General features: G+C 44.9%; 1 protein-coding gene across 4 annotated transcripts in view; it reads right to left on the reverse strand.

Moving 5' to 3' along the window:
- sdccag8 (SHH signaling and ciliogenesis regulator sdccag8) overlaps window positions 1-23698 on the reverse strand; it is a 497941-nt gene that overhangs the window by 126221 nt on the left and 348022 nt on the right. For all 4 annotated transcript variants that reach the window (XM_069930903.1, XM_069930905.1, XM_069930904.1 and 1 more), the window contains one exon: window positions 19105-19213. In XM_069930903.1, coding sequence (XP_069787004.1) covers window positions 19105-19213 — 109 coding nt within the window. The remainder of the gene's footprint in view (window positions 1-19104; window positions 19214-23698) is intronic.

The following is a 23698-nucleotide window of genomic DNA, read 5'->3' on the forward strand; positions in this document are numbered from 1 at the left end:
TGAAAATTTTCAATAAATATTTAGTTCGGCCCTCAACTTAGTCCAAGTTTTAAATTTTGGCCCTCCGTGAATTTGAGTTTGACACCCCTGGGCTAGGGTTTTATTCCTTGGAGGATAGGAACATGAGGGGTAATCTTTATCAAGGTGCACAAAAACATGAGCAGAAGAGATCAGGTGAATGCACAGAGTCATTTGCCCAGAGGTTATTATCTAATGCTTTTGTAGTGTTCAGAATAAAAAGGTAGATCTTTTAATAGTAACAGAAATTAATGGACTGCTTTAAACTCAGTCATTTCTGTCAGTCTTCCTTTTTGTTATTCTACACCCACCCACTATTCACAACCATTTGAAATTGCTGAGCAAGATATCCATTTCAGAGACAGTAAGCCTGAGACAATAACTCATTGAGGACCCCTTCCACCCTGCACATAGCGTCCTTCAGCTGCTCCTGTCGGGAAAGAGATGCAGGAGTATCAGAACCAGCGCCACCAGGCTGACAAACAGCTTCTTCCCACAGACACTGAGAATGCTGAATGACCAAAGAGACACTCATATTTACAAAACAAATTCTATTTATTTATATTTTTTTGTATCTATGAATACTTGCCCTGCATGTGTATTATTTGACTGTATGTGTGCTATGTCAGGTTGTGTGTCTGCATGTTTTGCACTGAGGACCAGAGAATTCTGTTTCATTGGGTCGTACATGTGCGATCAGAGGATAATAAGCTTGACTTGTCTTGACATTGGCCGAGCTACCATTATTCACAATCTGGAATTATGCTTCTTCAATCTAATCTAAGACCAGATAGGGCTTAGAAAGGGAAGAAGTGGCAAAGATTGTTTACAAACTGACTGAATATTGATTGGGCAAGAAGGCAGAGTGTTGTGTAGTGCAGATTAAAATCTGGATGTAACGATACTCATTGCTAACAGTTATCATTCACTAATCATGTGTATATGTTTTCCATGGGCCATAAAAATGGCTGCAAGAGCCTCACTTCTGCAGTGGATTGGAGCCCAGCTTTGCAAAGCTGCGTGAGTTGAAGATATCCAATGATTCCTCCTGTTTTAAGGAAAGAGTTGGGGCAGGAGGGTGGGATGGAATAGAAAATTGCTGCAATTACTATGTGTGACAAAACTGAAAACACATTAGAGCAGTTCAACCCAGTGTGAATTTGTGATCTGCTCCTTAGTGGGGCCACAGTGGAAAACCACTGAGTGAAGGACAGGTGCTTCTCCACAGGGAAGGAAGGAAAATAGACAGACCTGTCACCTTGAGTCACACTCACACATCTCCTGGTGGCTGAATGCAGAGAAGAGTTAGTGAAGGTCCAGGAAGAAATTCTCATCCTGGCCTTCATCTGGGGAGCATGCATGATCCAGGTGAAAGACCATGAGAGCGAAAAGGGGGATAAAACTAATTCAATTATCTAGAAAAAAGATTTAGCTCACACAGGGAAGTGAAGGACTTGTGTGGAGTTCTGACTTTCCAAACTCCTTTTGTAAACTGTGACAACATAGGATGAACACCCACCTGGCTCCTTTATATTAACACTAGGAAAGCTGCTGTGTGTACTTTGATCAAACTGGGCTGCAGTCCAGATTCTACCAGAATATCCAAATAGTCGAGAATCACAAGGATCCTACACAGCACGGGATCCTGTCCATGATCTTGGCACCAGATGGCAAACCTTTTCCACTTACTGTTACAAACAGACTGTGTGGAAGATTTCCTTGCAGCTACGATGATCTCTATCACTTCTTTTCAGAAGCCCTGGGCTTTTTAACCATTCCTGTTCAACAGCCAAGCCAGCAGCTGGAGGCTGAATATTCCACAGTGCCAGACTCTAGGAGAGAAGCTTTTGCTATCGGGAAGGTAAAATTATTTCCTCTTTATGAAAGAGACCAAATGAGTATTCTGGCTTCAAAGGCAATGGGAAGGGAGGGTGGGAGATGGACACTGCTGCAAATTACCCTGATCCCTTCAGTGTTTCAGAAGAATTAAAGAAATAAACAGGTAAATGTTGAAAGAAGTGAATACAGAGTATGATTGACTAAAGATCCTGGAGTAACGGCTTCAAGTTTTAATAGACGTATATTCACTAAGGAACCACTGATCTGTCTGTAAACTCTTTAAATTTAAATTTAAACCTACAGCACGGTAACAGACCATTGCGGCCCATGAATCTGTGCCACCAAAATTACACCCAATTAACCTACACCCCAGGTACATTTTGAAGGGTGGGAGGAAACCCCAGGGAAAACATATGCAGACATGGGAAAAACGTACAAACTCCTTGCAGACAGCACAGGATTCGAACCCCAGTCCCAATTGCTGGCACTGTAAAGGTGTGAAGAAGGGCATAATGAAGAATTTCTTGATATTGAGATAAAATTGTAACTGATGCTGAGATTACTTCAAGATGACCAGAAAATTCACGTGAACAAAAAAAACCCTCTGAGTATCTGATCTAATTTTTCCAGAATACGATCTCCTTTTATTTATGATTACTCTATTTGGTCATTCTAATCTCAAAAATATTGATTGGCCCCCCCAACTGTCGATGTCTTTATTAAGAAATATTTCCTGCTGTGTTTCCTAAGCTTATGCTTTCATTTTTCAGGTCCTTTATCCACATATTTTACCTGTGTTTCTGAAATCATTAGCCTGACTGGATGTTTCAAACAACTAAGAGCATGCCTATATATAATTTTTAAGTTTGGGTCTGTAATGAACTTGCAAAGTTCGAAGTTGCAGATTTCCTCTCATTCGGACTGCACCCTAGCATTGATCTCCTCACAGAGTGCAAGGTTGAGCACCAACCACTCACATGCGTTGGAGTTCTCTGGAAAATGCACTCTAAGGAGATATATACCCATCAGGTGGGAGAGTAGCTTTCCTCAGGAGCCCACCACTCCAGTATGGGGGCATTACAGTTCTACAATTATTGACTCACAAAAACAACTAAGGCGATTGAGGATATTGTTAGAGAAGTAGCTGGGGTTTTGACAAAGTTCTGCAATGATTGGACGGAATGGAGGGTTATATGCTTCTCCTTGTTTCTTTTTCTTTAAAAATGTGTAAGTGGGAAAAATAATGGGAGCTCGAGGAGGAAGAGGCTACGCAAGGCTGCAGCACAGACGAGAGAAGATGGAACACGAGGAGACTCGAAATAGGAGGGGAAATGGCACAGGAGCAAAGAGGAGAGATGCCAAAACAGAGGACAGGAATATTTTAAATGTTTTACTTTATTTCATTTAGGCTTGTTTATGGGGAGGGATTTCATTTTTCTCATGTTTATCTTTATTGTTCTTTCTCTCTTTGTGGCTAGTGTGGACATCGGCATGGAGAGACCATGAACAACGGAAGGGCATGTTGAGGGCACCATTCAAGACAAACAAATAAGGGTGCTGTGAAGGTGAAAAGATAAGATATAGAAACACAAATGCCAACTATAGTCAGAACCATGGACACTGCCTGGACCCTATTCTAGGTAAGACACAAAGACATTGGCGAGGTCCAAGTGGCGAAAAAAACTCTGGCCTTTATAAATTTTATAGACATATGGAGTCAGAGGAACCTGCAGGCCAGGGACTACTTCCTTTTACTCAATACCCCATGACCCTCACACCAGAATTGATTACTTTTTGAGGTCTGCCCAGTTGGAAGGCAGAGTGCTTGAGTTGGAATATTTAGCAAGGCTAGTATCAGACCACTCACTGCCAACCTTGCAGATAATAATGCCTGAAAAACAGGCAAATACATGTAGGTGGTGCCTTAATGCTAGGCTATTGAGAAACCCAGACTTCTGCACTTTTGTAAGGGGTCAAATTGCTCTGTTTTGTGAAACAAATTGCCCCTCAACTAAAAAGAAATTCTTAATCTGGGACACACTAAAGGCCTACCTAAGAGTGCAAAGAATTTCGTACACCAAAAGTATTTTAAAAAATCGAGGTGGAGACATTGGAAAAGGAGATCACAAAATTGGAAAAAGAATATCAAAATCTGGGATTGAATGAGAAATATTGGGAATTGGAAAATACAAAACTCAAATACAACACTCTGCAAACACACAGAGTGGAAAAAAAATGCTCTTGTGATCCAAGCAAAGGTATTATGAACTAGGCAAAAAAAAACCATATAAAATACTGGCATGGCAACTGAGAGCAGAGGAAACTTTAAGGACGATTAATGCGATTCTATCGAGGCCAGGCTCGATAACGCACAATCCAAGAGAAATTAATCACACCTTTAAAACTTATTATGAGAAATTGTCTAAATCTGAGGCACCAAAAGACATGAATAAAATTGAGGAGTTCTTGGTAGGGATTGAGCTGCTGAGATTGACCCAGGAGGACCAGACGGAATTAAATGGCTCACTTTCTAGTGAGGAAATCAAACAGGCCTTGGGAACCTTGCAAACAAATAAGTTTCCAGGAGAAGATGGCTTTGCCCCCTGAGTTCTATAAGGAATTCAAGGACCCTTTGATACCATTGGTAATGGGGGTAGTGGACCAGGCGGCGGAGAGGCGGACCCTCCTGGAAGCTTTTTCAACAGCCATCATTGTGGTGAAACCTAAAAAGAACAGGAACCCAATGAAACCATCTCATGAAGACCTATCTCACTGTTAAATACAGATTACAAAATCATAGCCAAGGCATTCACCAACAGGCTGGGTCGATACCTTCCCAAACTGATAGATCAGACCAGTGGGCTTCATCAGAAAGAGGCATTCTGTCAACAACTTAAGCAGACTATTTAATATTATATGTTTGGCACAGGGAAAGCATGATCCAAGTATAATAGTCTTGCTAGATGCAGAAAAGGCCTTTGATTGGCTAGAATGGTCTTTCCTCTTTAAAGCTCTGTAAAAATTTGGAATGAGACAAATGTTTGTCAACTGTATGACAAACCATGGACAAAAGACAGTATGAATGGACAAACATCACCAAGATTCCCATTCAGTAGGTCCAACCAGCATGGCTGTCCTCTGTCTCCAGGGCTGTTCGTCTTAGCAATTGAACCATTGGCATAGGCTATCAGGAAAGATCCATTGTTAAAGGGATTCAAAGTGAGTCAGTGCGAGCACAAGATAAATTTAATGGAAGATGATGTGTTGCTGTACCTAACAGAACTGCTCGGGTCTTTGCCAAAGTTTCTCACCACATTGTAAGACCTTGGTACAATATTGGGCTATAAAACCAACATAGAAAAAAAGCAGTATTATGCCACTGAATAAATTTGATCATGAAGAATACCAAAGAAACAGCAATTTCAGTTGGCATGCAGGAGCTATGAAATACCTAGGAATCAAGATTGATAGTAACCTGGAAAACTTAAATAAATTTAGAAATATTATCTAGCAGCTCAACTGAGATTCCTTGCATCCTTTGTTGAGGCAGGGGAACCAACCACTTGGGTGCAAATGGGATTGCGCACAATGGGGGAAGAGGGTGGCGTAAGATTTCAAATTCAAATGGGATTCCAAATTAATTGCAAAAAAAATGGATAACCCCATACTGTTCGATTTACAATAGCACCTCCAGGAGGCATGGCAGGACTTAGACAGATGTGAACTAAATGAGAACTAAATAAACAGTCAAAACTTGAAAATCAAGGTTTTCTTCGTCAAAAAATGGGTAAAGCTAGTGCAAAGAAGCCAAGGCAGCCGAGAGTAAAGACTGAAGAAGCTCATCTTCAACCAGGTCTTCTTTCTTTGGCTTGGCTTCGCGGACGAAGATTTATGGAGGGGGTAAAAGTCCACGTCAGCTGCAGGCTCGTTTGTGGCTGACAAGTCCGATGCGGGACAGGCAGACACGGTTGCAGCGGCTGCAGGGGAAAATTGGTTGGTTGGGGTTGGGTGTTGGGTTTTTCCTCCTTTGCCTTTTGTCAGTGAGGTGGGCTCTGCGGTCTTCTTCAAAGCAGGTTTCTGCCCGCCAAACTGTGAGGCGCCAAGATGCACGGTTTAGGGCGATATCAGCCCACTGGCGGTGGTCAATGTGGCAGGCACCAAGAGATTTCTTTAGGCAGTCCTTGTACATTTTCTTTGGTGCACCTCTGTCACGGTGGCCAGTGGAGAGCTCGCCATATAACACGATCTTGGGAAGGCGATGGTCCTCCATTCTGGAGACGTGACCCACCCAGCGCAGCTGGATCTTCAGCAGCATGGATTCGATGCTGTCGACCTCTGCCATCTCGAGTACTTCGACGTTAGGGATGAAAGCGCTCCAATGGATGTTGAGGATGGAGCAGAGACAACGCTGGTGGAAGCGTTCTAGGAGCCGTAGGTGATGCCGGTAGAGGACCCATGATTCGGAGCCGAACAGGAGTGTGGGTATGACAACGGCTCTGTATACGCTTATCTTTGTGAGGTTTTTCAGTTGGTTGTTTTTCCAGACTCTTTTGTGTAGTCTTCCAAAGGCGCTATTTGCCTTGGCGAGTCTGTTGTCCATCTCATTGTCGATCCTTGCATCTGATGAAATGGTGCAGCCGAGATAGGTAAACTGGTTGACCGTTTTGAGTTTTGTGTGCCCGATGGAGATGTGGGGGGGCTGGTAGTCATGGTGGGGAGCTGGCTGATGGAGGACCTCAGTTTTCTTCAGGCTGACTTCCAGGCCAAACATTTTGGCAGTTTCCGCAAAGCAGGACGTCAAGCGCTGAAGAGCTGGCTCTGAATGGGCAACTAAAGCAGCATCGTCTGCAAAGAGTAGTTCACGGACAAGTTTCTCTTGTGTCTTGGTGTGAGCTTGCAGGCGCCTCAGATTGAAGAGACTGCCATCCGTGCGGTACCGGATGTAAACAGCGTCTTCACTGTTGAGGTCTTTCATGGCTTGGTTCAGCATCATGCTGAAGAAGATTGAAAAGAGGGTTGGTGTGAGAACACAGCCTTGCTTCACGCCATTGTTAATGGAGAAGGGTTCAGAGAGCTCATTGCTGTATCTGACCCAACCTTGTTGGTTTTCGTGCAGTTGGATAATCATGTCGAGGATCTTTGGGGGACATCCGATGTGCTCTAGTATTTGCCAAAGCCCTTTCCTGCTCACGGTGTCGAAGGCTTTGGTGAGGTCAACAAAGGTGATGTAGAGTCCTTTGTTTTGTTCTCTGCACTTTTCTTGGAGCTGTCTGAGGGCAAAGACCATGTCAGTAGTTCCTCTGTTTGCGCGAAAGCCGCACTGTGATTCTGGGAGAATATTCTCGGTGACATTAGGTATTATTCTATTTAGTAGAAACCTAGCGAAGATTTTGCCTGCAATGGAGAGCAGCGTGATTCCCCTGTAGTTTGAGCAGTCTGATTTCTCGCCTTTGTTTTTGTACAGGGTGATGATGGTGGCATCACGAAGGTCCTGAGGCAGTTTTCCTTGGTCCCAACAAAACTTGAAAAACTCATGCAGTTTGACATGCAGAGTTTTGCCGCCAGCCTTCCAGACCTCTGGGGGGATTCCATCCATACCTGCTGCTTTGCCACTTTTCAGTTGTTCGATTGCCTTATATGTCTCATCCTGGGTGAAGACCTCATCCAGCTCTAGCCTTAGGGGCTGTTGATGGAGCTGGAGCAGGACGGAATCTTGGACTGAGCGGTTGGCACTGAAAAGAGATTGGAAATGTTCTGACCATCGGTTGAGGATGGAGATCTTGTCGCTGAGGAGGACTTTGCCGTCTGAGCTGCACAGCGGGCTTTGGACTTGGGGTGAGGGGCCATACACAGCCTTTAGAGCCTCGTAGAAACCCCTGAAGTCGCCAATGTCTGCGCTGAGCTGGGTTCGTTTGGCGAGGCAAGTCCACCACTCATTTTGGATCTCCCGGAGTTTGCGCTGAAGATGGCTGCATGCGCGACGGAAGGCTTGTTTCTTCTCTGGCCAGGACAGCTTTGTAAGGTGAGCCTGATGGGCAGCTCGCTTCTTTGCCAGCAGCTCCTGGATTTCCTGGCTGTTTTCGTCGAATCAGTCCTTGTTTTTCCTGGAGGAGAAGCCCAGTACCTCTTCAGTGGATTGCAGTATGGTAGTCTTCAACTGATCCCAGAGGGTTTCAGGGGACGGGTCTGTGAGGCGGGTTGCATCGTCGAGCTTTGCTTTGAGGTTTGCCTGGAAGTTTCCTCTCGCTTCGTCTGACTGCAGGTTTCCAACATTGAACCTCTTTCTGGGGGCTTTACTGTTCCTGGGCTTTGGCTTGAAGTGAAGGTTGAGCTTGCAGCGAACCAGCCGGTGGTCAGTGTGGCATTCCGCGCTGGGCATGACCCTGGTGTGGAGCACATCTCGTTTGTCACTTTCTCGCACCAGGATGTAGTCCAGGAGGTGCCAGTGTTTAGATCGGGGATGCATCCAGGTAGTCTTAAGGCTGTCCCTCTGCTGAAAAAGGGTGTTTGTAATGACAACCAGGTACATTGGGTGGAAAGTCCAAAAGGAAGTGGAGCAAAGATGGCGATGGGACTGGCAGAACCAGGTAAAACTGGGGAGTTGAGTCAAGAATTGACACGTTGTCTTGGAAAAAATGGAGAATTTGAGTAACCGATTCATAAGTATTGAGATGGAGAAAATGACCAAAATAAAAAAGATTGTTGAAGATCTGATTGAGAGAATGGGTCGAGCAGAGATTGAACTGACAAAAATACATCAAAAATTTGAGGCTTTGGTAAAAGAAGCTAAAGAATGGGGAGTCGGATAAACAACAACTGCTGGACGAAATTATCCATATGGAGAACTTTAGTCAACAGAATAATGTTCGAATCATTGGACTGAAGGAAGGAAGCGAGGGAATAGACCCAGTGAATTTTTTTCCAAAATGGATCCTACAGGTGTTGGGAGAAGACAAAATTACATATCGAAAGACCTCACCGAACACACAGACCCAGAAGAGGCGGTGATAAGAGACCAAAATTAGTTCTGGTGAGACTTTTAAGCTACTGAGAATGGGAGACGATTCTGGGAGCAACATGGATTACTCTAAACTAAATAATGGCCCGCCTGAGATTGGTCATGAAAAGGTATTATTTTTTTCAAGACTTTGGCCCGACCTTGATTAAATAAAGAAAAGAATATGATGATGTGAATAGACAACTATGTGCTAAAAAGTTGATGATGTGAATAGACAACTATGTGCTAAAAAGTTGAAATATTCAATGATATATCCTGCGACTTTGAGGGTCGAAGTGGAGGAGGAAACTGGCGATTTTTCATGACTAAAAACGAGGTGGAAGACTTTTTGCAAAGTTCGTAAAAAAGGTTACGGTTGTTGAGGGAGAAGATTGTGAAAATATTTATAATGGAACTGAGCAAAAGTGGTAAAAGTTGTATAGAAATAGGAATGTTACTACATGCTATGTGGTCGTGTGTGAAGTTGAGACCTTTCTGGCAGGATATTACTGACAACTCGGATTATCTTTGGGGCAACTTTATTGAAATAAGTAATAAACTAACTAAATTCCAAAAATCATTTTTTTAAATAGTTTTAGCTGTGGCTAAGAAATGTATTGTGATTACTTGGAAATCTGGCTCTCCTCTACAGATACCACGATGGAAGACAGAGATGAACAGTTGAAAACCTATGGAGAAAATCACATATAATCTAAAGAACAAATTGATGTATTTATAAAAGAATACAACCATATTTGGATTATATAGGGGCCCAAATATAATTTTTTTTAAAAGTGCTACTATTATAAAAATATGTGACCTCGCCAATTGAGACTCTTTTTTTTCAAAACCCAACTGTAAGCTCTGACGGTGTATGGATTTATACTATGAAGGGGAGGGGGGGGAAAGAGGGTGTTGTGATATGTAAAAAAAAGTTTATATATATAATACATATATTGAAAATGGAAAATTTTGATATGTATATTTATGGGAAAAAAATTAAAATAAAATATTAAAAAAAGTGCCTGCACACCACACACACCGCATCCGCAGGGGTTGGGGGCTGATGTGCGGGGGGAGGCTTACCTGCAATGAACCATCATGCACCGCCGTCACTTTCTCCCTCATCACGCATGTGCCAGCCAGCCAGGAACAACACAGAAAGTGCCCTTTCTGCCCTTTAATTTGACCTCCATTTGTGGTGTAGGCCTACAGGAGGACACATTAACGTCCGGCTTGAGGTGGTGCCGGATGGAGGACAGAGGCCTCAGCATCCTTGCTCATTCGGCCCCCCTCCCCCCTTGTCCACCCCCCACTGTCCAGAGCCTGGGGGTCGATGATGGACCATGTAGTCCCTGAAGAGGTCGACGAGCTAAAATGTTTAGGGACCCCCGGTATAAGGTATGCAACCTTGTTTGGCAACTTGAGCTCCAGGAATGCTGAAGGCTGCCGAAAGAGATGAGTGTTGCCAAATCTATCCAGGCATAAAACTCCCATTCTTTGAAGACGTCCACACGAGACGTCATCTCAAAAAGGCAGTCGACATCATAAAGGATACCCATCAGCCTGTTCACCCTCACCATTTCTTTCCCTCTGCTGTGATCATTCTACTTCATTAACTCCAAATGTGCCTATTTTTTGAAAATCAAGACAAACAATCCATTTAGTATCAGTGTTGCGGCTTCATGGTGCAAAATAACTCCTACACCAACTTCCATTTGTCATTTTCTTTAACCACATACCTTCCTGTTTTTAATATTCTTTACAAAAATGTCAACTGGATATTTTTTATTCATGCTCTCTCAATTATTTAATTGTTCTTATTTACCCATTATATTTTATGCTCCACCATATATCCCTTTATTTAAACATAACCACTTGGCTGTAAGTCTGAACTTTGCTACAGCTTCTTTACATTATATTCTTAAATTGGACAGGGTTCTCCTTGTCCTCACCTACTACCCCAAAAGTTGCTGCATTCAATATATTACCCTCCACAATTTTTACTATCTTCAATGGGGTCCCACTACCAGACACATCTTCCCCTACCACTCCTCTCTCTGTAAGGAATGCTCCCTCCATGACTCCTTCAATGCTCAACCCTTCCCACGAATCCTCTTCTCAGTACCTACCCCCGTGACAACAAGAAATGTTACACTTGCACCTATACCTCCTCCCTCACCACTCTTCAGGGCCTCAAATAGTCTTTCTAAGTGAAGCAACCCTTCATTTGTGAATCTGCAGGGGGCCATTTACTGCGTCCAGTGGTCCCAATGTGGGCCCCCTTTACATCACTGGGATTAGATGCAGGTCACTTCAATAGTAAGGACCTTCCAGTGGCCAACCATTTCAATTCCACACACCATTGCTCCACTGACATGTTGTTCATGACCTTGTGAACTTCCAAATGGAGGCCACCCTCAAAATGCAGGAACAACACCTTATGTTCTATCTTGCAGTCTCCAACCAGATGACATTAACATCAACTTCTCCAATTTCGGTTAATCTCCTCCCCAAGTCTCCGTTTCCCTATTACTCTGTCTCCTTCCATAGTTCCCACCCCTTCCTTTCCTTCTCCTTTCAGAGAGCTACCTTCAACCCTCTTCTATCACTTCTCAGCTCTTCTACCCTTACATCTATATCTACCTCTGACCTCTCAGAGGAGGCAGAGACCAGATCTCAGTGGCATTCAGAGGAGGAGGAGTGAGGTGAGAGTGAAGTGTGAGGTAAGGCCTTAAAATCATGTATTTCTGGGGCTTGGGCCTAGTGGGTTCGAGCAGCAAGTCTGAGGAGGTGGAGACCAGATCTGGGCAGCGTTCAGGGGAGGAGGAGCGAGGTGAGAGTGATGGGGTTAATTGGTCAAGGGCCAATAAAAAGAGGGTAAAGCAAAGGAGAGGCCAAGCGAGTGAGTGGCACAGTGAGGAGTGGGGCTTTGAGGCTTTGGCTCGAGAAGCTTCAGCAAGCAGAGGCTGAGGAGAGCAATTGCTGCAACCAAGGAAAGGGGAGAAGGTAAGTTTAGTCAAGGGTATTATTCTACAAGCTAATGGAGTCAGCTAGGGCTATGGATTGTTCCAGCTGCAGGATGTGGGAGATCTGGGAAGGTATATTTGTCTCAGACAACCACACCTGCAAGCAGTGCATTCAGCTCCGGCTCCTTCCTGACCGAGTTCGGCAACTGGAGCTGGAACTGGATGAACTGTGGATTATTCAGGAGGCCGAGGCTGTCATAGAGAGAAATTACAGAGGTACTCACCCCATATAGGCAAGGTGCAGATAGATAGGTGACTGTCAGGGGAGGTAAAAGGAAGGGACCAATAATGCAGAGTACCCCTGTAGATGTTCCCACAAACAATATGTATGCTGTTTTGGATACTGCTTGAGGGAATGATCTACCAGGCACGAGTCAGGGTGGCCAAGTCTCTGGCGCAGAGATTGACTCCTCGGCTCAGAAAAAAAGGGCGAAGAAGAGGAGACTACTAGTAATAGGGGACTCATTGGTTAGGAGGGCAGACAGGAAGTTTGCTGGAATGTATAGAGACTCCCGGCTGGTATACTGTCTCCCAGGTGCCAGGGTCAGGGATGTATCAAATTGTCTCAGCAGCATTCTGGAAGGGGAGGTGAAGAAGCCGGATGTCATGGTCCATGTGGGGACCAATGACATAGATAGAGGTAGAGACGAGGACTTCAAGAGGGAATATAGGGAGTTAGGTAGAAAGTTAAAAGACGGGACCTTGAGGGTGGTAATCTCTGGATTGCTGCCTATGCCATGCACAAGACAGGGTACAAATAGTAGGGGGCAGGGCTTCAGATTCCTAGATCACTGGGATCGTTTCTGGGGGAGGTCAGACCTCTATTAAAAAGGATGGGCTGCACCTTAACTGGAAAAGGACCAATATCATGGCAGAAGGGTTTGCTAGAGCTGTAGGGGTTGGGTGTGGGGGGGGGGGGGGTTTAAACTAGCTTTGCAGGGGGAGGGAAATCATAATGAGAGCAAAGAAAATAGGATAGCAGCGAGTCAGGGAGTTACATCAGAGGAAGGAATTAATAGTAAAGAAGTGTCAAAAACGACATAAAGGAAAGGCAGGTGAGCAGACAGGAAATAGAGCTGTTCAACAGGAATACAGCTCATATGTCATCGATACTAGGCTTACGGGCATTATACAATGCAGAAACAAGATGGATGACCTGGTTGCTCAGATTCAACGAAAAAGGTACGACACTGGCCATTACTGAAATGTGGCTCAATGAGACATGCAATTGGGAGCTCAATACCTGAGGAAAGATAGGCAGGAGGGGTGACTGATGATAAGTAATGACATTAAATCAATAAAAAGAAGGGTCATAGGATCTAAAGCGGTAGAATCAGTATGGGTTGAATTAAGAAATGCCAAAGGTGAAAGGATTATATTAGCAATTATATACAGGCCCCCAAACAGCAGCCGGGAAGAGGACTATGAGATACAGTTAGAAATACAAAGGGCATGGCTCAAGGATAATATCAAATTAATTATGGGAGTGGCAGGGGGTTAGTAAGGACAGAAATTTACTGGATCACAGGAGTGTGACTTTGTAGAAAAAGATGGATTTTTTGAACAACTTATTGAGAAACCCACCAGAGGATCCGCAGTTCTAGACTGGGTCATGTGCAATGAACCTGAGGTCGTTGGGGAGTTAAATGTCTTAGGCCGGGGGTGAGGCTGTGGATGGTGGGCCTTGAGCACGCATCTGCCACGACATTGTCCTTACCCGCTCGTGTCGGATGTCGGTGGTGAACTCTGATACGTAGGACAGATGCTGCTGCTGGCGCGCCAACCAGAGGTCTTTTGACATCATGAGGCTGTCTTTTGTCACAACAAAAGCATTCTCAGCCTCTTCCATCCATTCCAGGTTTTTGTTCTTGGTGGTGATCAGTGCGAACAATAGCCACATGATGTGAGCCACCACCGGGATGAACCGGTCATAAAAGTTGACCATGCTGACGAATTCCTGTAGGCCCTTGAGGGTGTCGGGCTTCGGGAACTGGCGTACGGCTGCGACCTTCTCGGGTGCCAGGGCAGCTCCGTCCACCGAGATGGTATGGCCCAGAAACAGCAGGGACAGTTTACCAAACTGGCACTTGGCTAAGTTGATCGTGAGGCCGAACTCTGCCATGCAGGTGAATAGAGCACCGAGATGGACCTTGTGCTCGTCGTGGTCCCAACTGGCGATGAGGTTGTGGTCGAGATAGATAAACATGAAGTCCAAGTCTCTGCCCACCATGTCCATCAGGCGTTTTAATGTCTGGGCCACATTTTTGAGGCTGAAGGGCATCCGCAAGAATTTTAAGAGGCCAAATGGGGTGATGATCGTGGTCTTGCTGATGTCGTCGGGGTGGATCAGGATCTGGTGGTAACCCTGTACCAGGTTGACCTTCGAGAAAACCTGGGTGCCATGCTAGTTGGCCATAAAGTCCTGTATATGCAGGATGGGATATCAGTCTGGTGTGGTTGAGGCGATGGTAGTCCCCGCATGGGCGTCAACCCCCGGAAGCCTGGGGACCATGTGGAGGGGGGAGGCCCAAGGGCTATCCAATCTGTGGACAATTCCTTGCAGTCGGGAGAACTCCTGCTTTGCCAGTTGCAGCTTCTCGGGGGGCAACTGCATGGCTTTGGCATGGAGGGGGTGTCCCTGGGTCGAGATGTAGTGGCAGACTCCATGTTGGGGCATGGCAGAAGTAAACTGCGGGGAACTTGTCGAGCATGCAAGAATACTTGTCCTTGGGGGCGCTGATGGAAGCTATCCCCAGGCCATACGCATCTGTGGCGTTGAGACGGACGGATTGGAAGGTGCTGGCGTTTACCAACCACTTGCCTTTGATGTCCACCAATGGGCTGTGCACCCGGAGGAAATTGGCTCCCAACAGCGCTGTGCCCACAGAAGCCAGTACGAACTTCCAGTGGAACTTGTCCTTGCCTATCTGGATCTGTGCTCTGTGTGTGCTGAAAGTCTTGATGGAGGATTCGTTGGCCACCCATAGGGTTGGGCCCAGTACGCGGGTGTGGGTCTCGAGGGCGGTCGGGGGGAGCACACTCAGTTCAGCTCCGGTGTCTACCAGGAAACGTCGGCCACTGGACTTGTCGGTCACATGCAGGAGGCTGTTCGTGCGGCCAGCCATCGCAACCATTAACGGTGGCTGGCCGGGTCGTTTCCTTGGAACGTACAGGGCTGCCTGCACTTGCGGGCTTGCCCCCCCCCCCCAGCGTTGATAGTAGAAACACCAGGTAGGGTGGTGTTCTTCCGATTTGTGCTTGAGGGGGCGCTTGCGGCCGATTGTGCTCCGGACGGGCAACCTGCTGAAGGCGGCCTCGTTTTCTCACTTGGTCCGCGGGCTGCAATTTGGCGTGAATCTGAGAAATCCTCATCTGCCAGCAGGAGTTGTATGTCCTCAGGCATTTGTTCGAGGAAAATTTATTTGTAAAGAAAGCAGGTCTGTGGCCCTCTGCTTGCGCCAGCATTTCATCCATGAGGGCAGATGGGTTTTTCAGGTGCAGGAGCCTGAAGGCATGCTGGCACAGGGAGAGGCTGAAGGTGCCAGGAGGAGATTTTTGAGAGCGAGATATTTGCCTTCCTCTGGTGGGTTGTCCACCCTGGCCGAGGTTTCTTCATTGAGCACGCTCACAGCATGGTAGAACATCATGGTGTCCAATGTGATGTGTCAGAGGTGAAACTGCGCTTCCACCTGCCCGAAGCAAGTGCATGGATGATGTGTCTAGAAGTGGGGAGGTTTCACTGCGACCATGTTGATTGCTGCAGAATCCATATCAGGAGGCCATAAAAACGATCTGGACTCGCTGGGGTCACCAACGTAGCAGCTGCTACACAGATTTACCACGTTGGGAGTTTCAATTAACTGATTTATTCAAACTTTCGCCCCCACTTCGGGGGTGACGTTACCACTCTTGCCCGAGGTGCGCGCTTTGCTCAAACCCACGTGGCACGGAGGTCCCCCATTGGTGCCATCTTCTCGTGGCTGCCCCGCCGGCGCAGCGGTACAAGCGGGGTCGATTCGCCACGAGGATGTGCTCTGCCACATTAGTATCCAGTGACGCCTGCTATTTGTTGACAGTGTTCGACCACGCGACGAGGTATACGGAAGCCATCCCACTGAGGGACACACCCGCCGAAACCTGCGCCAGGAAACTACTCACCCACTGCATCGCCAGGTTTGGGGTCACGGCGCACATGATGAATGACAGGGGTGCCCAGTTCACATCCACCCTCTGGTCACAGCTGGCAAACCTCTTGGGGATCAAGCACCACCACACCACCGCATACATCCCCAAGCCAATGGCCTAGTGGAGCGCTTCAACCGGCACCTGAAGTGGGCCCTCATGGCTTGTCTCACCGGTCCCAGCTGGACGGACGAGTTGCCCTGGTCCTGCTCGGCATCAGAACAGCTCCAAAAGAAGACCTACAGGTATCATCCACGGAGTTGGTCTTTGGCGCGCCGCTGTCATTACCCAGGGAGTTCTTCGGCCCGGGCACCGGCCCCGCGACTGAGAGTCAGACCTTGCTGGCAGACTTGCGGGGTAAGCTTGCCTCACTAGAGCCCCGACCACTTTCCCACCATGGCAGCTGCCTGTCCTGCACCCCCAAGGAGCTGGCCAGGGACAATTTCGTTTTTGTCCGGCGAGGTCCACACACCGCGTCCCTGCAGCGCCTCTATGAAGGCCCCTACAAAGTCCTGCAATGCTCAGCCAAGATGTTCACCCTGTGAATGTGGATAAGATGATTCCCTTGATGGGCGAGTCAAGGACAAGAGGTCATAGTCTTAAAATTAGAAGTCATCCAAATAAAACAGGGAGTAGGAAGAACTTCTATAGTCAGAGGGTCGTGGATCTATGGAACTCACTGCCGCACAAAGCAGTGGAGGCCAAATCACTGGGAGTATTTAAACAGGAAATGGATAGGTATCTCATTAGTAAGGGTATCAAGGGATATAGGGAAAAGGCTGGTAATTGGAACTAGGGGTGAGTTTAGTTTAGATTAGTGCAGATCCATGGAACAGACCCGATGGGCCTAGCAGTCTGCTTCTGTTCCTTTATCTTGTGATCTGCTTATACCCGATGAAGGGCCCAGTTCCAAAACATTGATTACCTTTTACTTCCTATAGATGCTGTGTGACCTAAGTTTCTCTAGCACTTCTGTGAAAACAGTAACCTGCCTAAACAGTCTTGGGTGCCCTTGGATCCATGGTCAATGTCACAGGCGACAGGCTGGCCTTCCTGAGAATGAACCTGCAAAAAGCAACAGCCTTAGATGGAGTCCCTACAGTGTCTTCATAATCTTCATGGATCAGCTAGCATGAGTATTCACCAACATCTTTAACCTCTCCCTGCCTCAATCTGAAGTTGTCACCTGCCTTCAGAAGACCACTCTTGTCACTATCAAAGAAAAACAAGATAATGTCCCCTAACTAGTGCTGCCCAGTGACTTCGGCATTTACCATCATGAAATGCTTCAAGAGGTAATGGCCCACATCACCTCCAGCCTTCTGGACAGCCTTGACCTACTATAATTTGCCTGTCAGCACAAGTCCACAGCAGATACCATCTCCTTCACTTGACCCTGAAAATCTGAATAATACTTCCTACTATTGATTATAGGTCCATCTTCAAAACCATAATTCCAACAAAAATCATCTCTCAACGCCTGGACCTAAGTCTCAGCACCCTTGTCTGCAAATGGGTCCTCAACACCCTGACTTACGACCACACAATCAGTGAGGAATGGTGACAACGAACTAATCCTCAGTGCCAATACTCTGATAGGCTGTGTACTCAGTCCTTTACTATTCTCCTTAGACACTCATAACTGTGCAGACAAATTCTGCTTTAACTCCATTTACAAATTTGCAGATCAAACCATTGTAGTAAGCCGGATTTCAAACAGCAAGAAGATAGAGTTGAGGAAATAAAGAACTTAGTGGCATAGTATCAGGACAACAACCTCTTCCTCAATGTCACCAAACAAAAGAGCTGGTCATCGACATCAGGAAGCAAGGTGGAGTACATGTTCCTATTTGTATCCCCCTCTCTGTATCAATGGCACTGAGGTGGAGATGATAGAGAGTTTCCAGCTCCAAGGTACACAAGTCACTGACAATTTGCTCTGGTCCAACCACATATGATCAAGAAAGTGTACCAATACCTTTACTTCCTCAAAAGCCTTAGGGAGTCAACATATATCTATCGAGATAACAATTTTTTATATATTGCATCATAAAAGTATCCTATCCAGATGCATTACAACTTGGTATGGGAACTGCTTTGTCCAAGAGCGTAAGAGATGTGAATGCAGTTTGTGCTATCATGCAAACCAGCCTCCACTCCATTGTCTCTGTCTATAGTTCCCGCTTACTTGGGAGAGCAGACAGTGTAATAAAGATCCCATCCACACTGGTCACACTCACTTCTCCTCTTTCCCTTCGGCTAGATCCAAGAGATTGAAAACATGTAGAATCTGAGAATCAGAATTTATTGTCATGAACTTGTGTCACGTAATTCATTATTTTGTGGCAGCAATATTGTGCGTTACAGGTGCAAAAATTGCTATAAATTACATTTCCATAAATGTAATTAAAAAAAATAATAAATAGTGGAAGAGAAAGAAAAGGTGAGGTGGTGTCTGTGGTTCATTGTCCATTCAGATATATGATGGCAGAGGGGAAAAAGCTGCTTTGGTAGAGTTGGGTGTTCGTCTTCAGGCTACTGCAGCTCCTTCCTGATGGTAGCAGTGAGAAGAGGGCATGGCCTGGGTGGGGAAGGTTCATAACAACTGAGGCTGCTTTCTTGAGATACTATGTCTTTGGTGGCACACCACATCTTTTCAAATTCCTAATAAAGTATCGCCTTGACATGAAGATCCAAGATAGATCTTCAGAGATACTGATGTCACCAGATTCAAGGACAGCTTCTTTTGCTCTGTTATCAGGTTCTTGAAGAGATCTCTCATATGTTAAAGATGATCTGCTGATTTCATAAACCTATCTCATTGTGGCCTTTGTATATTTTTTGATCTGCACCTTCTCTGTAACACTATATTCTATACTTAGATTTTCTTTGCACTATCTTGTTGTACTTATTTGTAGGTTGATTTACCTGGATGGCACAGAAATAAGGTTTTTCTTTGCATTTTGATGTATGTGACCATGATAAACAATTCAGTAATGACCAGAAATTATAACAGTGCAAGCCAGAAACAAGTCCTACCTGTTTTTTTCTGTGATCTTTTGGAGCTTTTGGCTTAAAGTGCAACATTCTGTCTTCAATTTGTTTGAGAGTGCACTTTGAGAGCTAAGTAGTGCCTCCAGTTCATTGACTAGAATAAAAGTAAAAATGTTTTTATTATCGTCCATTAAGCAAAGATTACATTTGTATTTGATTCTTCCCTCTAAATTGCATTCCCATATTACAATCCCTCTCCCCCCCGAAGATGTAGGAAGTTAAAAAAAAGTTTAAAATGTGAACAGATAGCATTCTACCTTTTCTAATCATAATGCGAATAATCCACTCATTTTAACGGACCTGTGCCAGCTTTACCATTTAGTCCAGTGGTTCTCAACTTTTTTCTTTCCACTCACATACCACTTTAAGTATTCCCTATGCCACATTGACCACCGCCAGTGGGCTGATATCGCCTCCAACAGTGCATCTTGGCGCCTCACAGTTTGGCGGGCAGCAACCTCCTTCGAAGAAGACTGCAGAGCCCACCTCACTGACAAAAGACAAAGGAGGAAAAACCCAACACCCAACCCCAATCCACCAATTTTCCCTTGCAACCGCTGCAACCGTGCCTGCCTGTCCCGCATCGGACTTGTCAGTCACCAACGAGCCTGCAGCAGACGTGGTCATTACCCCTCCATAAATCTTCGTCCACGAAGCCAAGCCAAAGAAAATGCCATAGGTGCTCTGTGATTAGTAAGGGATTGCTTAAGTGGTATGTGGGTGGAAAGAAAAAGTTTGAAAACCACTGTTTTCACCATATCTAATTTTCTCTTTATGTCCACGATTTCATAACTCCAAAAGAAATGGGCCAATGGCAATTTTTCTCAAGCAAAATATTTCAGTAACAATTGGGTCGAGAGCAGTGATTCTCAACCTTCCTTTCCCATAAGTTTTCTATGTTTAGTAAGGATTGTTTAAAAGTAGTATGTGAGTAGGAAGGGAAGTTTTTACAAAGAATAAATCGAGGAGGGTAACGCATCCGTGGCTAACAAGGGAGATCCGAGAGAGTATCAAATCCAAAGAAGCTTACAAATTAGCCAAAAAGAATAATATCCCTGATGATTGGGAGAAATTCAGAGTTCTGCAGAGGAGTACAAAAGGATTAATTAGGAAAGGTAAAAGGGATTATGAGAGGAAGATGGCAGGGAACATAAGAAATGACTGTAAAAGCTTGTATGGATATGTTAAGAGAAACAGGTTAGTTACGACAAATGTGGATCCGTTGTGGACAGAAACGGGTGAGCTGATCTTGGGGAACAAGGGTATGGCAGACTGTTTGAATGACTATTTTAGTTCTGTCTTCACCAAGGAAGACATAACTAATCTACAGGAAATTATTGAGGATCGGGGATCTATTATGACGGAGGGATTAAAGGAAATAATTGTAAGTCGTGAAGTTGTATTAATTAAATTGCAAGGATTAAAGGCGGATAAATCCCCGGGGCTGGATAGTCTGCATCTGAGAGGGCTGAAGGAAGTAGCCCAGGAAATAGTGGATGCATTGGTGATAATGTTTCAAACCTCTTTGGATACTGGATTAGTTCCTGAGGATTGGAGGGTGGCCAAAGTAACCCCAATCTTTAAGAAGGGAGGGAGAAAGAAATCGGGAAACTGTAGACCAGTTAGCCTGACATCAGTAGTAGGGAAGATGCTAGAATTGGTTATTAAAGATGCAATTGCAGTACATTTGGAAAGTAGTGGCATCATCACACAGAGTCAGTGTGGTTTTGTGAAGGGGAAATCATGTCTGACGAATCTAAGAGTTTTTTGAGTGGATAGGGGAGAACCAGTGGATGTGGTATATCTGGACTTTAGAAAGGCGTTTGATAAGGTTCCGCACAGAAGACTAGCGTATAAACTTAAAGAGCATGGTATAGGAAGTATGGTATTAAGGTGGATAGAGAATTGGTTGAGGGACAGGAAGCAAAGAGTAGGAATAAATGGGTTCTTTTCAGAATGGCAGACAGTGTCTGGTGGGGTACTGCAGGGCTCAGTACTGGGGCTGCACTTGTTTACGATATATATTAACGACTGAGATGTGGGAATAGATAGCAGTATCCTGAAATTTGCAGACGATACGAAGTTGGGTGGCAGGGTTAGCTGTGTGGAGGATGCTAGGAGAGTGCAGGGTGATTTGGACAAGTTAGGCGAGTGGGCCAGGACATGGCAGATGCAGTATAATGTGGATAAATGTGAGGTTATTTACTTTGGAGGTAAGAACAGGAAAGAGGATTATTATTTAAATGGTATCTGTTTAGGAAAAGGGGAGATGCAGCGAGACTTAGGTTTGCTGTGCATCAGTCATTGAAAGTGGACGTGCAGGTGCAGCAGGCGGTGAGGAGGGCGAATGGTATGTGGGCGTTCATAGCGAGAGGATTTGAGTCCAGGAGTAGGGAGATCCTGCTGCAGCTGTACAGGGCCTTGGTGAGACCCCATCTGGAGTATTGCGTGCAGTTTTGGTCGCCTTATCTGAGGTAGGATATTTTTGCATTGGAGGGGGTGCAGAGAAGATTCACTCGGCTGATACCGGGGATGGAAGGACTTGCATATGAAGAAAGATTGGATAGACTAGGTTTGTATTCTCTGGAATTTAGAAGATTGAGGGGGGGCTCTTATAGAAACTTATAACATTCTTAAGGGTTTAGACAGATTAGATGCAAGAAGGTTGTTTCCAATGCTGGGAAAAACCAGAACCAGGGGCCATAGTTTAAGGATAAAGAGGAATTTTTTTAGGACCGAGATGAGGAAAAATTTCTTCTCTCAGAGAGTGGTAAATGTGTGGAATTCTTTGCAATCAGGAAGTAGTTTAGGTCAGTTCCCTGTCAACATTTAAGTGTAGGTTAAATTTGGTCCTTGTGGCCAAGGGGATTAAGGGGTATGGGGAGAAGGCAGGAACCAGGAATGGCGGTGTAGGCTTGAAGAACCAAATGGCCTACTCCTAGACCTATTTTCTATGTTTCTAAGCAGTTTTCTCACTTTTCTTGTCCTAATGAATGGTCATTAACCTGAAATGAACTATTACCCTCTCCAAGGCTGTTCACTTGATCATCTAAGTGGCCTGAATACTTTTATTTCTGATTTTCAGCATCTGAAATGTTTTGCTTTTCAATAATGCAGTGTTCCTCTATATGATTGTTTATGTCCTGCAGAAGTAATTTATGTACAATTTAGGTTACATCATTCAATTAATCAGGTTTGAATGCCATTTCAGAATATGATACAAACCTGGCAGTTATTTTGGAATTTTGCATTCTTCCTAGCAGGTGTACTTGGTCATTTTATTCAATGTGAGATGCATCATCAAATTAAACGAGGCTAGTAAATGTTTATTAATGCTTGCTACTTTTTGGAAGTTGTGTTGCCAACCAAACCTGTTTTAATCTCCAGGTATAGCATAAATGTGCATGCAAATCCTGACAGGAAGATTGATACTTGAACCAAACGCATTTGAACAGTTTGTAAAAAAAATATCAAAAGTGCTGGAGGGACTCAGAAGGTCTCACAGCATCCATAGAAAAGGCCTGTGCTCTTCCACCTGTCCTTTCTTGCCCTTCTCCCCTGGCCTTTATATTCAGGTGCCTGCCTGCTTTTTGCTCATACTTTGAAGAAGGGCTCAGGCGTGAAAGGTTCTTTTCTACCTCTACCCCTATGGTGGCCGCGAGACCTTTTGCTACAACCACAGCATCTGAAGACTTTTGTGTTTCACTTTGAATAGCTTGTGATCATTTCCTCTAAAAAGTTTACCATGTGACCTTTGGAGCTCCCTCAATATTTCATTACATTACAACAACTTTGGACTGCAGAACCACAGAGTCTATTTGGCCCATCATGTCTATGTCAGATGAATAATTCACACTAATTCCTGTTTCTCAGGGTACGCAATGCCATCTTATTAATATCGGAAAAATTATGTTGCTTGCACCTTGTTAATTTTCTTCCACAAGTTCTTCATCTTTTTGCTATATTATTCATGAATCCAAAAGCACAAAACATTTTTTTCCAATCAAGTCAAAATAAATTCTCCAAGTTATAGTTGCCATGACAATTCTTTACATAAAATCAAACTGAAATTCATGACAGATAATACTTGATGTCATTCTATGCTGCATTGCTCCATGACTCTATGACTTTGTTCTCTCCCAGTTAGCACACCATTAATGCCCATTCAGAAGGATTGCCCAGCAAAAAAAACCAGGTCATTGTGTTAGAAAAGGGATTATGGTGGCTTACAGCCAGAATCATTTGCTAATGCGATACCCTTTGAGTCCAGGCTCAATTGAACACAGTTTCTGACACCTACACAGCCTTCAGCCCTGTCCAACTAGACAGCAGCAATTACACATAATGGAGAATCTTCAGGAGAAATCCCCTAATTTATTGAACGGGCCTGGCATTCTTGTTAGTGAGGTAAGTGCTACAAGAAGCCTAAGAGAAACTCAAGAGTTATCAAATGAACAGCCTGACTGGAGGTACATGTCTCTCCCAGGGGTGAGAAGGTACACTCAACTAGAATCACAGAGTTTTACAGCACGGAAATAGGCCCTTCAACCCAACTTGTCCATTCTGACCAAGTGATCTA

This window comes from Narcine bancroftii, chromosome 4 (assembly GCF_036971445.1).
Source record: "Narcine bancroftii isolate sNarBan1 chromosome 4, sNarBan1.hap1, whole genome shotgun sequence".
Taxonomy (NCBI): Eukaryota; Metazoa; Chordata; class Chondrichthyes; order Torpediniformes; family Narcinidae; genus Narcine; species Narcine bancroftii.